This window comes from Anabrus simplex, chromosome 7 (genome assembly GCF_040414725.1).
Source record: "Anabrus simplex isolate iqAnaSimp1 chromosome 7, ASM4041472v1, whole genome shotgun sequence".
In the NCBI taxonomy this organism is placed as follows: domain Eukaryota; kingdom Metazoa; phylum Arthropoda; class Insecta; order Orthoptera; family Tettigoniidae; genus Anabrus; species Anabrus simplex.
In genome coordinates, this window is record NC_090271.1 from 247,722,698 (window position 1) to 247,736,520 (window position 13,823).

Below are 13,823 nucleotides of genomic sequence, written 5' to 3' on the forward strand. Positions count from 1 at the left end.
AGGCAAAAAAATAAATCTGGAAATGATAGCCAGAATTAGGAATGAGTAAACATACAGAAAAGAAATAAAAAAGGAGAAAAATTATTTGACACTCACCTGTGTAGTGAGATGTACAGTATATAGTCAATGCCGGGACAAAACCTCCTATGTGATAATACTTTTGGAGATATAATGACCCGCAGCACATACATTATGAAGAGCGAGAATTCCTTGACAATACTCACACAATATTGCGCCTTAGATGACAGAACCTTACCGGCCAAAGTTCTGAGCTAAAATATTTCACATACGAAGTTTCTTCCCAGCAGCGACGATATCCAATGGCTGATGTAGAACAAGCACCAACTTGCTGGAGGAAGCAGATAGGCCATGTAAATAAAGGAGTGGATAGGGAACAAGCACTGACTTCTTGTAGGAAGCAGACAATGTAAACAAAGGAGTAGATAGGGAGAGGAGGGGGCAAAGAAGGAAGAGGAAAGGATGGGGAGGGGTGGGGTGGGGTGGGGTGGGGTGGGGTGGGGTGGGATGGGAGGGAAGGGGAGAAGGAGAAAAGGGGTGTCTAAGGTGGGGCTGAAGGATGGGGAAAGACAGAAAGAAAGTGAATTTATAAAAGTTTGGAAAGAATGTGTTAATATGCCAGTGAAATGAAACATTAACAGTTATTAGATTTTAAGACTACAATATATGATAAACTCAAAGAAACTGGTTTCCAATGATTGTGAAAGTACTATTTTAATTGTTAAATGTAAGCAACTGAAGATGATTTAAAGATCAAAACTAGTATTGCAATATAGATGTAAATAATCTTACAACTATATAGTACTTATTAGATAGGCACACCAGAAAACAACGTAATTGTGAGGTCATTTTTGTTCAATATTGTGTATTTTTTACAGGTTTGTTATAGTGTTATATAATTATATCCTGAACTTGTGTGTTTGACAGACAGGAAAACTTTTAAATTACATTTAACTAAGTTGACACTGGAAAGTATGGCTCCATTCTTAAGAAATTTTCTGCAAGTCAAATTCCATTTTTTGTATAAGTTCTTGCTACAATTCATTCATTATACTGGGTGCCCACCAAATTCAGATTTTAAAATTCCTGGACATTTCCCTGTTTTCCAGACACAAAAAAACATATTTTTCCCCTGACACATTACTAAACATAAAATTAGAAATGAAGTTTCCAGCTATGACAGTAATATTGAAATACATTTTGAAAACTTAACATCCAAAAAATAAATATGCAATTAATGTACATATTCAATTTTAAAAATTGAAGTTGAATTTATTCTAATAACATTCTCTTTAAGATTAAAAAAAATGATCACCATTAATGCTTCAGTGAGGAAATGTCTTCATCAATAGCCACCAAGGACTGTCGAGCTTCTGCATCACCTTCCTCTTCTTTTCTTGTTCAACGTCGTTTCTAACATTTTGAAGAAGTAGAAATTAAAAGAAATCTTACTTGGAACGAGTGTCAGAGGAGAGATTTTTCACTGCGATGTCTAGAAACCCACTATCCCACCCCCAGAAGTACAGTACATTTACTTTTACAACCTAATGTCAAGTTCAGCCAGTTCTCGTCATCTCTTTGAAGTTATTAAAAAAAAAAAAAAAATTGAAAAGTGAAGTTAAAATTAAATTCTGTAGGTAATATCCCGGCCACAAACACAAATTTTATTCTGCCTGCCACAGCTACCACAACAAATACTGTCATGTATGACACTACTACTACCACCATTCAAAAAGGTTCACTACACTATGAAGCACCAGAGACTAGATGAGTGCTGAATTATCTTTCAAGAGAGCAAGTAACTAAAGCTGAGATTATATGGTCCATGCACACTGTCATGCAACACCATTCTTTATGTACCAGTGAAGCTAATGTAAGTTTGTTCCCCATAATGTTTCCAGACTCTGAAATAGCTTCAAAAGTTCAACTGCACAGAACAAAAGTTGCATACACAGTCGCTCATGATTTGGCTCCCTATTTTTTCATAAACAAGTTCTTGAGACATGTACTAAGCGCACACATTTCACCGTTGGTTTTGACGAGTCACTGAATAAAATTTCTCATATGGGCTAACACTTTCAACACTATGCCCGTACGGGATACGGGCGCGCTGCTTTCCTGCTTCTGGACGACGCCCGTATGTGATACGGGCGTGATTTTCTCGTGTGTTTATATCCAGCTGCACGTATCACGTACGGTTCCCGTCCCTTGGTTGGAGGTAATAGTTCATCTAGTGACCAATAGAATGCAGCAGTTATCGGGAATTTCAAACTGAAACGATAGACAGGGTATTTTCTCCTTGCCGTGACCTCTACCGAAGCTCTCGGTGTGCCGTGTGCTGCGCGCGCCAAATCTGTCACGCTGTGTTACTGTGTAAACATATCTTCACGCCGGCTCAATGATAGTGATATTTTGGATATTTTATCGGGAGAAGCGGGTTCAGAGATGGATGAAAGTGACAACGACCCTGCTTACGAACCGGATAACGTATCAAGCGATAGTTCAGGTAAGATTTTTATTTATTACGTCGCTTTGGAACGTAAGTGTTTAGCTGTATCATTTTACTCCGGTTACAAACGATAGAAATACTTCGCCTACAGAAATTTGGGTTTATTTTTTCGTTTAGACGAAGAGATGCAGGCTGCTGATTCACCTGTGCCGTGAACATCTGCTAGATCATCTAAATCTGATGATGAATGGTCAGAAACAGATGACCAACCACAGCTACCTGTCTTCCAGTCGGCATCTGGTTCTACTCAGTTTTGCGCGGGGAGTGACGAAATGGATTGTTTCAGTAATTTGTTTAGTGACGATGTAATCAAAAATATAAAAGCAGAAACTAACAGATATGCAGGTACGACAATTGCTGCAATGAAACGTCAGGGCAAACTGAAGGAAAATTCCATGTGGCACCGGTGGTCTGCAGTAAAACTTCACGAAATTTATTGTTTTTTTGCAACAATTTTGCATATGTGTGTGGTGAAGCTACCCACACTTAGTGATTATTGGTCTACTGAAAGTGGTAAGCGCGTCAGAAAAGAGAGTAGATGGTGGTGCAAAGAGTGCAAAGTAGGACTGTGTATAGTCCAATGTTTTCAGGACTACCATACAAAAACAAACTATTCCTAAATAGGTAAATATTTTATTCCACTACATTTGTGTTTATTTGTGGCCTAAGTAGTCGCATTAAATGATTATTTTTTATTGTTTGAGCAAGCTTAGTGGTATAACCTCAATGTAAAAAAAATTCCGTAGTATTTTTTTCATGTTTTTCATAAGACTAGTATAATTAAATTACTTCAGATATTCACTTGTTGATTAACATCTTCATTTTGGATGGTTGACACCTTCATACGGTACTAAAATCAGGCATCTAATATGTTCCGCTGTTCCATAATAACGTGTTAAAAATTAGCAAAAAGACCCAGTTCACAGCCAGGATCCATGTTAAAATATGGTAGTGTTGAAAGTGCTAATGGATCTTGTAGTTCATTGTTTCACTCCTGATACAAATATGGTATGCACTTCTTATTTTGATTGTGCATCTCTTAGTTCCAACCTCCTCAGATTTATTATGTTTTTTTTTTGCAAACAGTGCAAGGATTCAATAAAAAAAAGAACTCTTACGAATTTCAATGGATGGTCCAAATGTAAATAACAAATTCCTTCACGATATGAATAATTTATTAAATGGTGATCCCGATGCTCCTGTTTTGGTGAACATTGGATCTTGTGGCTTGCATACTGTGCACAATTCATATAAAATGGCACTAAAAGAAACCCAGTGGAATATTGCAGAGTTTCTTCATGCTCAATATGCAGGGGCTATTAGTTCCGAACAAAGAAAATTATCAATTTAATTTGCACGTAAATAAAGTTTAGTTTAAAACATCTACAGATTGTATACAATCACACACATATATGTTCCAAAGGACTTACCGTCAAAATTCCAAATATTAGGATAATGTTACTAAGTAGAAGTAGTTCAGCCATGTAGAATCCCATTGCAGTTTCTACAAAGAGACAAAAATAATTACACTACAAAGGAGCATTATACAAAAAATGAAAAGAGCTTAACCTGCTAGAGTTGCCCTCCAGTTTTAAACAGTCAGTGCTGAGAACAAATCAATGAGGAAGGAAACATCTTGTCCTACATCATTATGTGCAAAAGAAATGGTACTGAAATTACAAACATGTACTGAAGAACAAGATACATCCTTATAACATGCAAGGTGACGATGGCAACACATATCTAAATGTGTCGGTACAGTGTGTTCATAATATGCACCCTCACGTCTCATACACCGAATGGCTAAAAGGTCATGGGAACGGGTGTCCCATTAGAAAACGTGCTGTGTATGACCCCTGAGCATTGTGACTAGATGTGGCGCAGCTGAGCAGTCTGTCACAGACACCAGTGTCATGAAGATGACAACATGTTGCGAGTTAACAGACTTTGAAGCAGCGCATGGGTCATAGCATTGTGGAGATTACACAAGAATTAGGGTTTCTGGTGTCAACAGTGTCAAGGTTGGATCTTCAATATCACAGAGAGAATGTTATCACCCGCGAAAACTGCCACACGGAAGACCACAGGTGTTTAACTAACAGACACCATGTCGCCTCTGCAGAACCATACTGGGCGCTCGACGGGCTACTGTGAGTCAGAGGTTAATGCTTCATAGGCGGCAATGTTTTATGGCCATGGGCGGTGGGCGATTTTGGAAAAAAGTAAACTGATGTAAGTACTACTAAGACTAACCTACATTATGCATCTATATATAAAAACAAAATATACCTGGTTCTCAATGAATTCTAGCTCTGGTGTGCACCTGGAACAAAGTTTTATTAATTTGCATAAATTTATTACTGCAAAAGCAGCACAACTATCATTGAAGAGTTTTACGAGGTCACGTCATAATCTATGAAGTCATTACTGTGAGTTTATTACTGTAATTATAGTTTACTGAATAAATACCGCAAGAGAGACCCAGATCAACAACAACAATACCGAGCAAGTTGGCCATGCGGTTAGGGTTGTGCAGCTATGAACTTGTATTCAGGAACCAATGGGTTCGAACCCCACTGTTGGCAGCCCTGAAGATTGTTTTCCATGGTTTCCCATTTCCACACCAGACAAATGCTTGGGCTGTACTTTAATTAGGGGCACAGCTGCTTCCTTCCAAGTCCTAGCCCTTTTCTATCCCATCATCACCAAAAGACAAATTTTACATAATAATAATAATAATAATAATAATAATAATAATACCAGAGTTACACCTGCCCTGTGCATTTAGAATTAGCGCCTTGCAGAAAGCCACGTATAACAGGAAATCCGAAACATTTCGGAAATAATTTGAACATTTCTAGACAGATATCGCTACTATCAACTTATGTGCACCCTCTGGGGTGAAGATGAACTATTAATGTTCAAAGTAATGTTTTGTGTCAAGGTTTCCTAAACTGAATTATTTACAGTTTGTTTTTGGTGTTCTTAAGTTATCAACACTTCTATCTCTTCCTGCCAAGTTAATATGTTAACCAATAACAAAATTTGTACATTTATTTAAGTAACCAATCACTGTTTTTTATATTTATTTGCTTGTCAATGAAAATTCGGGGTGTGTCAGGGTTTTGGCCCAGAGAAATCTAGAACCTTCCTCTCAGCTATAAAAGCTGGGACATTTCGGGCCATGTTGTCTTTGTGATCACTCCAGTCAAGAGGTTTAGTGTGTGTTCGTAGCGGAGGCAGGGGGAAGGTCTCCCTCGTCCATTTTCGGGAGGTCCACCAGCTCAAGGTAATGGCAGAGTCTGTTTAGCAATGTAATATTGTCTTTGAAAGCTAGCTCGAGGGGAAGGTTTTGAATCTCTTTCACAATGTAACTTATATTTCTCAATGTAAATTCTCAAACAAGTCTAAGGAATTTAGGGAATAAAGAGTGAGGAACCCTCTCAAATTGATACTAAGGTGACTATGATTTTGTAACCTTTAAATCTCTCTTAATTTTGTAAACTTTCTCTCCATCTAGTCACCTCCGTAGTATAGGCTTAGCCTCTGTAATGTCGGGCCATAAGCCCACATACGGTTTTAAGAATTTTCATGTGAATTGCAAGGAGTGCAAGTGTTCGCCTCCTAACATTTCAATTTTTGGCCAGTAACTTTAATTTTTTTTTTACTAAAGGCCACGTAGAATGCGTACTTGTTATCCCCGTTACAATTTTATTCTTTTCCTTTTAAGGTAAATCAGACTGTTGAGCATATAACACAGCGTCTATTGTTTGTTTTTGTTAAATGTAGGTTGTGCCTTTGATAGACCTGGAACGTGATCATTTTAGAGAATAGTCTCCTAAAGTGTAAATTTGTAGAGCAAAGACGCTCTTCCCACTAATGTATAAATTGGGAGATCCGTCTCCTTGACTGTTGGTTGAGAGGAGCAGTAGTGCTCATGTAAAATTTGACTTTCGTATATCCACCCATTCAGGCCCACACCTTCTTTTAACTCTGTCCACCACGTTATCCCCGGAACAACAACAATAATAATAATAAGAAGAATAAAAAAGATGATCTTGTGTTTTCCTGAATTCGGTTTTTGTTAGAAAGACAAAGTCACCCCCGTACAGGCTATGAAGGCCCTTGGAGGAGTGGAAGGTAAAGGCTTCCACCATTGTTAACCGCGGCACATGATGGGGTAGAGTAGTTAGCTCTACGCCCGGCCTCCTTTGCCCTCAGCAATAAACCTGGTACTCAATTTTGGTGTAGGCTGAGTGAACCTCACGGCCATATGCACCTCTGGAAGTGGAAATCTCGTTTCTTAAGTTTTAAGACTTCCCGACGGGGATTCAAAGCCACGTCCTTCCGGGCAATCCGAGTATGCCTTTACCGCCTCGGCCAGGCAGCCCCTGTTTTGTTAGTAATTATTGTACCAGGAGGTACACCGCTACACCGTGCGTTCAACATGAGCGCCTAAAAGAACCCCTCTATCTATCAAATGTGAAACCAATAATACAAGTTAGAACTTTACCCTGAAGATGTCACTACTACAATCTGATATAAGTTTGTTATTGTTAAGTTTCCTGAACTGTGTGAATTTCTACTTGTATTGTTTTCCATTCATCAAGAAGTTTGGACATTCTCTCCTAGATGTCACTACTAAAAACTATGATAATGCACGCTGGTGTGAAGTGAAAGAACTTTTGATTTAAAGAAGTTTTGTATTCATAAGTTTATTTTACTGATTGATGTTCATTTATTTCTGGGTTGGCAATATTTATCTTTTCTTTCCACCAGTTTTGAATCTAGCCAATCCCAAATTTTCGTAACTAATTTTCTACCAATCCCCGTCGTCTTCTTCTTCTTATTCTTCGATATTGAGTGTAACTTTGAAAGTGCCCAATAAACGTGAGATGGTGTGGCTAGTTTTATCTGGAATGGTCTCGAACCTTCCCCAAGGGTTTATAAACTGCAGATTTTCACGTCCCTTGGCCAATTGATTGTCATCTGACCTAGTGTGTGTGTCAAAGCAGGAGGCGGGCGGCGCCTCTTTCATCAGGCAGCAGTACACCGACAAGATAATGGCCACATAACATCTTTATTTCTTGCTAACTCCGCAGTTTAACCTGAGGGAAAGATCTGAATCATTAACTATGTAACCTAGTTTTCCTAAAAATGTACCTTTCTGCCGGCTAATGTAAAAACTTCATAAAATCTTTACTGTAAATCGGGGATAGAGTGATGTACCCTCTCGAGCTCCCCTTCATATTGGTTTGAGGTGACTATGTTTTGTAACTGGCTTTCTTCCTTTCCGTAATGTCTTAATTTATTCTTATACGAGTCACCTCCATAGTTTGGGAATAGCCCCTGTATCATCGGCCAAGGGCCCCTTAGGTTTTAAGAATTCATATCTAGGAGTGCAAGTACACGCCTCCATTCAATTTGTGTTTCGGGCCATTTTCTTAACCCGTTCTTTTCCGCAAAGGCCCAAAAGGTTGGGTACTAGATACCCCTGTTTCAAATTTTGTGCCTTGATGGCGAGTGTTTGTAATTTTCTGATATTGCCTTGAATAGGCTTGGAAAACTAAGAGCACGTTAGCTCCTTTCAAGTGTTGTAAAAGCGCCTCTGAGAGGCTTGATATTGTAAGTTGGGAGCAAGTGTTCCATGTATTGAGGGATTTCTGCCCTTGAGTAAATTTGTGCTCGGTTGTAAACTTCAGCTGGGAGCTCAAAAATTGTAAAACTAGGGGCTTGGAGCCCAAGAGTGTTAAAGTTCTGAAATCTTGGATTTTTCTATTTTGTACCTGAAAATTTGTTAAGTTTGTGTTTTTCCAAAAATATATATAACCTTCAGTTTACGTTTTAAATTCACTTCTTGACACTGTACTTAGACCCATTCATCCCAGCCCCTTCTTTCACCTCTGCGATCCACAAAAACCCCGGAACAATTATGTCAAAAATCTCATCGTAAAAGAATAGATAAACATATTCTACAGGAACAGTAACTCGATCAAGATTAGAAAGTAATACGAAAGTCCTTACCAAATATACCAAATATTGGAATCTTATATGATAGGCCAGACTAAAAATTATTCATACCTATCCAGGCAGAGCAAGGTGCACGAGCACTATCGTCTGTATGGTCATTTGTGCCGCTCTCACTTCCACAACTGCTGCCAGAAGAAATCTTTGTCTTCATTATATCTAAGTGACAATTCTGAGACTTTATCACCACAGTCATTCACTATTGCCTATGTCTCATACTTAGTATTTCCTTTTCTTTAAGACAGAAAAAGAATTATCCACAATATTCTCGGGTCGTTAGTCAGTGAGCTCAGCTGATTACTTACAAACAAACAACTCTAACAAAGTTGCAACGCCTTACATCCTGCTTAAAATGCTTGGAAGAACAGTTTATACCATCTGCTGATCATTCGTGTAACTACTTGAACCCCGAGGACTAGTCACATTTCAAAGTATGTATATCAATTTTTGCAAGCGAGTATAATGGCAGGTAACCCGTACGTGGGTCTTCACCCATGTAATGTTAAAGACTCGCCTTTCAAACTCATCCCTATCTTGATGATGATGATGATGCTGCTGCTGGCTGTTTAAAGGGGCCCCTAATGGTACGAAATGAAATGGTAAATTAAAAGACCAAAAAACATCCACTGATCACATTTCAAAACGTGAGGTCGAAGAATGAATGGATATGAATTTAAAACGATCAGTGGAAGCGACTCACAGTGCCTCACATGCACAGAAGCTGGTGTAGAGCAATAGTATTACTGACCAAGGGATTGCTTCTATAGCACAATACTGAATCGATGATACTTGTAGTCGGAAGGGGTCTAAAATCCAAGTCAGTGGCCCCTCACAATGGTACTTATCGCTAGAAAAGTAGAACCATGGTATTTGTCATGTTGCGGTACTAATCAAGAGTAGCGTAGACTCGCAGTATTCCACACATGGTACTACTCACACGTAATGAAATTCGCACATGTATTACAGACCTTCGGTGTTTCGCACATTGCAGCACCATTTACAGGCAACGCAAACCTATGGTGTTCGTCACATAAGTGTACTAACCACAGGGACTCTTACTATACCGTGGTGTTCCTCATATAGTTGGTACTAATCATAGGCAAGCCAGAACCATGGTGTCGCTCATAGAGTGCTACTAATCACAAGTACTGTAAAAGCCGTCGCGCTCTCGGTTGCTACTAATCCCAACCCTATTTGGTACCGAACATAGTGGTACTACGCACAAGTAAAAGCAACCCATGGTGTTCCCCGCGTGGTGCTACTAATCACAAGTAGTTTCATGGTTCTAATTTGATCATCCCTTGGTCGCCTCTTCTACTGGCCTCTTACGATTGGCAGGGGATACCGTGGGTGAATTCTTCGCCAGCGTTCCCCACCCACAGGGGGTTGTGTGTTCGGTCTGTGAGAGGTATTTTATTTCCCTTAAGTCCGCCGGCAAGCCGGTTAGAACCCCCCTATCCGCCACCTGGGAGTATCACCTCTCCTCCTGCTACGCTCGTGTAGTATGTTCGTGGCATCCCTATCTTCACAAATTCTGAACCCAAATATACTTTTCAATGAACTGAAACCTAAAAATATGAAATAGCAGAAAATGGTTTCATCAAAGTTATGCATTCTACAAACACCATTTTCACCACCTTTTGTATTTACAACGGACCATCATTTCCATTACAGCAATGAATTCTGCAGTGTCTTCATAGCTATGTACAATCAAAGAGGCTCCCCCTGTGGGTGGGAGCAGTAGAATAACACTCAAGGTAACCGCAGCCTGCCGTAAGAGGTGACTAAAAGGGGCTCCAGGGGCTCTTGATTTAGTAGTGTGGGTTGGCGACCATGGGGTCCTTAGTTGAGTCCTGGCATTGCTTCCATTTACTTGTGCCAGGCTACTCACTTCTGTCTATCCTATCCGACCTCACTTGGCCAACTCTTGTTCTTTTCCAACTGATATTGTATTAGAGTATTCAAGGCCTAGGGAGTCTACATTTTCACGCCCTTCACGGCCCTTTCCTTTCTCTGGCAGATACCTTCATTTTTCGAAGTGTCGGACCCCTTCTATGCTTTCCCCTATGATTAGTGTTAATAAATAGAGGATGGCCGCCTAGTTGTACTTCCTCTTAAAACAACAATCGCCATTACTGCCAATCAAAGAGGCACTGGTGCTCACATTGAAAACATTTCAGGTGACACTTGTTGACTCTCTAGATTGCTAGGATACACAATTTTGAAGCTCAATCTGTATCCTTTAAAAAATATTGTTTCAATCTTACACATGTTTCTCAGGCTACTGAATTTGGCTCGTTTAAATGTATCTTCATTGTTGTCTCCTGTTTCAGATTCAAAGGCAAGAAACATACAAGTTCTCAATGGATCCTTTTGGTTTATCGAACTGTTTCCAATATTCTCCAGAAGATGAACAGCGACATATATATAGTATACTGGATAGTCTATTTTGGCCATAGAAACTGCACATTCAACATCAGGCTTCAACAAAGAAGAATTTCTGATTGACCTTATCATCAAAAATAATGCACAGAACTTTGTATTTTATTATTACAACTTCTCCCATGTGGAGGCTGCCACAAGGACAAAGTATGTCTACTAAACAGTATTTTGTCTTCTAAGTTACTGTTGACTTTGCTAGTAGGCCAGGTAGAAAAATCACCACAAGGCTCAGGAATAAATTTGCAATACGGTTCTTCAGATGTTATATAGATGATTACGGAGTATGGTCACTGAACCTTGTATTGCGGATGTCGTGAAGTCGTGTCCGGCTGAGACCGAGAGAATCCCATAGCTGTACAATAAATTTAGGGATCGTGCCTCAAGCTCCGATCATGAGTCCATGGACGGAGATATTGTCTAAGTGATATTTATCTTTATAGTAGTTTACAGTTGGCTGATTACAGTCCTCTAAAAGTTGCACAACTTCCTAGATTATGTCTGTCATTTTGGCTCCTGAGATTGTCTTCACTGGATGTAAGGTAACATGTTTGAAAGAAGAAAATCTGATAATACCAGATAATACCTATTCATCTCAGTGATCCAGAAAACTATGGATTTGACATTAATATTGGTCGTTTTCAATTATCCCCAAACCTAAGGGGTCTTACCCCACCACATTATTTTTTTCCAGATAGTAAGTCTGACTCTTCTGTCACCATCAAGACCGTCTCCTTATACATGTCCTGGCCAGGCTTCCAGAAAGATACGTTACAAAAAAAAAAAAAAATCTTCTCAAAAATTCGCGAGTGCCTAATACATAGAATATAATGTACAGAATATTGTCCATCGTTCTTGTCTACCTATACTATTCTGGAAGTTACAGTGTGTGTCACAATTATGGATTACAAATTATATATACAGGTAAGAATAAATTATATAACATTAATTTACAGGTATTTACATTAACTGAACACATATGAATATTTATGTAGCCTACAGCACGTTTCATGACAACCTCACAAAGAACGCGATCGTATAATAATAATAATAATAATAATAATAATTCAAGCTCATTCTTGCATTATTTACCCATGGGTGATGAATATAGTTTTCAAGTTATATCCGTTTATCACACTTGCGTCAGGTCTTGTATTTATACACCAAGTCTTATTGAGAGCTGTGCTGGACCATCTCTCACCCTCTACATCCATAATCTCTATCAATGTGGACGTTTTCATTTTCCCCTATTCTTGCCCCCGCCCCCCAATGCCAATGGGGGCTGAACTTGGACTTGAATGCTATCTGGAATATCACTACTCATCCGAGCAGTGCAAAAACTATGGATTCAACCTTAATATTGGTCGTTTTTTATTATTTTTGCATGTCACCCCATATCCATCCCCACCTCTAGGGGTGTCTTTCTCCCATGGTAATTTTGCCAGATAATAAGACATGTGTGTACCAAGTTTGGTTGAAAGGTATGCTGCAACTGATCAGATTTCTGGGGATATACTAAAGACAATGGGTTGGGATATAGTACCATATCTGAAGTACTTATTTGATTATTGTTTGGTCGGAGGAGCTATACCAGATGAATGGAGAGTTGCTATAGTTGCCCCTGTGTATAAAGGAAAGGGTGATAGACATAAAGCTGAAAATTACAGGTCAGTAAGTTTGACATTCATTGTATGTAAGCTTTGGGAAGGCATTCTTTCTGATTATATTAGACATGTTTGTGAAATTAATAACTGGTTCGATAGAAGGCAATTCGGTTTTAGGAAAGGCTATTCCACTGAAGCTCAACTTGTAGGATTCCAGCAAGATATAGCAGATATCTTGGATTCTGGAGGTCAAATGGACTGTATCGCGATTGACCTGTCTAAAGCATTTGATAGGATGGATCATGGGAGACTACTGGCAAAAATGAATGCAATTGGACTAGACAAAAGTGTGACTGAATGGGTTGCTATATTTCTAGAAAATAGATCTCAGAGAATTAGAGTAGGTGAAGCTTTATCTGACCCTGTAATAATTAAGAGGGGAATTCCTCAAGGCAGTATTATCGGACCTTTATGTTTTCTTATATATATATAAATGATATGAGTAAAGGAGTGGAATCGGAGGTAAGGCTTTTTGCGGATGATGTTATTCTCTATAAAGTGATAAATAAGTTACAAGATTGTGAGCAACTGCAATGTGACCTTGAAAATGTTGTGAGATGGACAGCAGGCAATGGTATGTTGATAAACGGGGTTAAAAGTCAGGTTGTGAGTTTTACAAGTAGGAAAAGTCCTCTCAGTTTTAATTACTGCGTTGATGGGGTGAAAGTTCCTTTTGGGGATCATTGTAAGTATCTAGGTGTTAATATAAGGAAAGATCTTCATTGGGGTAATCACATAAATGGGATTGTAAATAAAGGGTACAGATCTCTGCACATGGTTATGAGGGTGTTTAGGGGTTGTAGTAAGGATGTAAACGAGAGGGCATATAAGTCTCTGGTAAGACCCCAACTAGAGTATGGTTCCAGTGTATGGGACCCTCACCAGGATTACCGGATTCAAGAACTGGAAAAAATCCAAAGAAAAGCAGCTCGATTTGTTCTGGGCGATTTCCGACAAAAGAGTAACGTTACAAAAATGTTGCAGTGTTTGGGTTGGGAAGAATTGAGAGAAAGAAGAAGAATTGCTCGACTAAGTGGTATGTTCCGGGCTGTCAGCGGAGAGATGGCGTGGAATGACATTAGTAGACGAATAAGTTTGAATGGCGTTTATAAAAGTAGGAAAGATCACAATATGAAGATAAAGTTGGAATTCAAGAGGACACACTG

At 39.1% G+C, this 13,823-nt stretch overlaps 1 protein-coding gene across 1 annotated transcript in view; it reads right to left on the minus strand.

The window, feature by feature from the left end:
* The window catches only part of LOC136877538 (uncharacterized), a 60,995-nt gene that overhangs the window by 23,671 nt on the left and 23,501 nt on the right, over positions 1-13,823 (minus strand). The window contains exon 3 of the mRNA XM_067151661.2: positions 3,958-4,031. Within this exon, the coding sequence (XP_067007762.2) occupies positions 3,958-4,031 (74 nt within the window). The remainder of the gene's footprint in view (positions 1-3,957; positions 4,032-13,823) is intronic.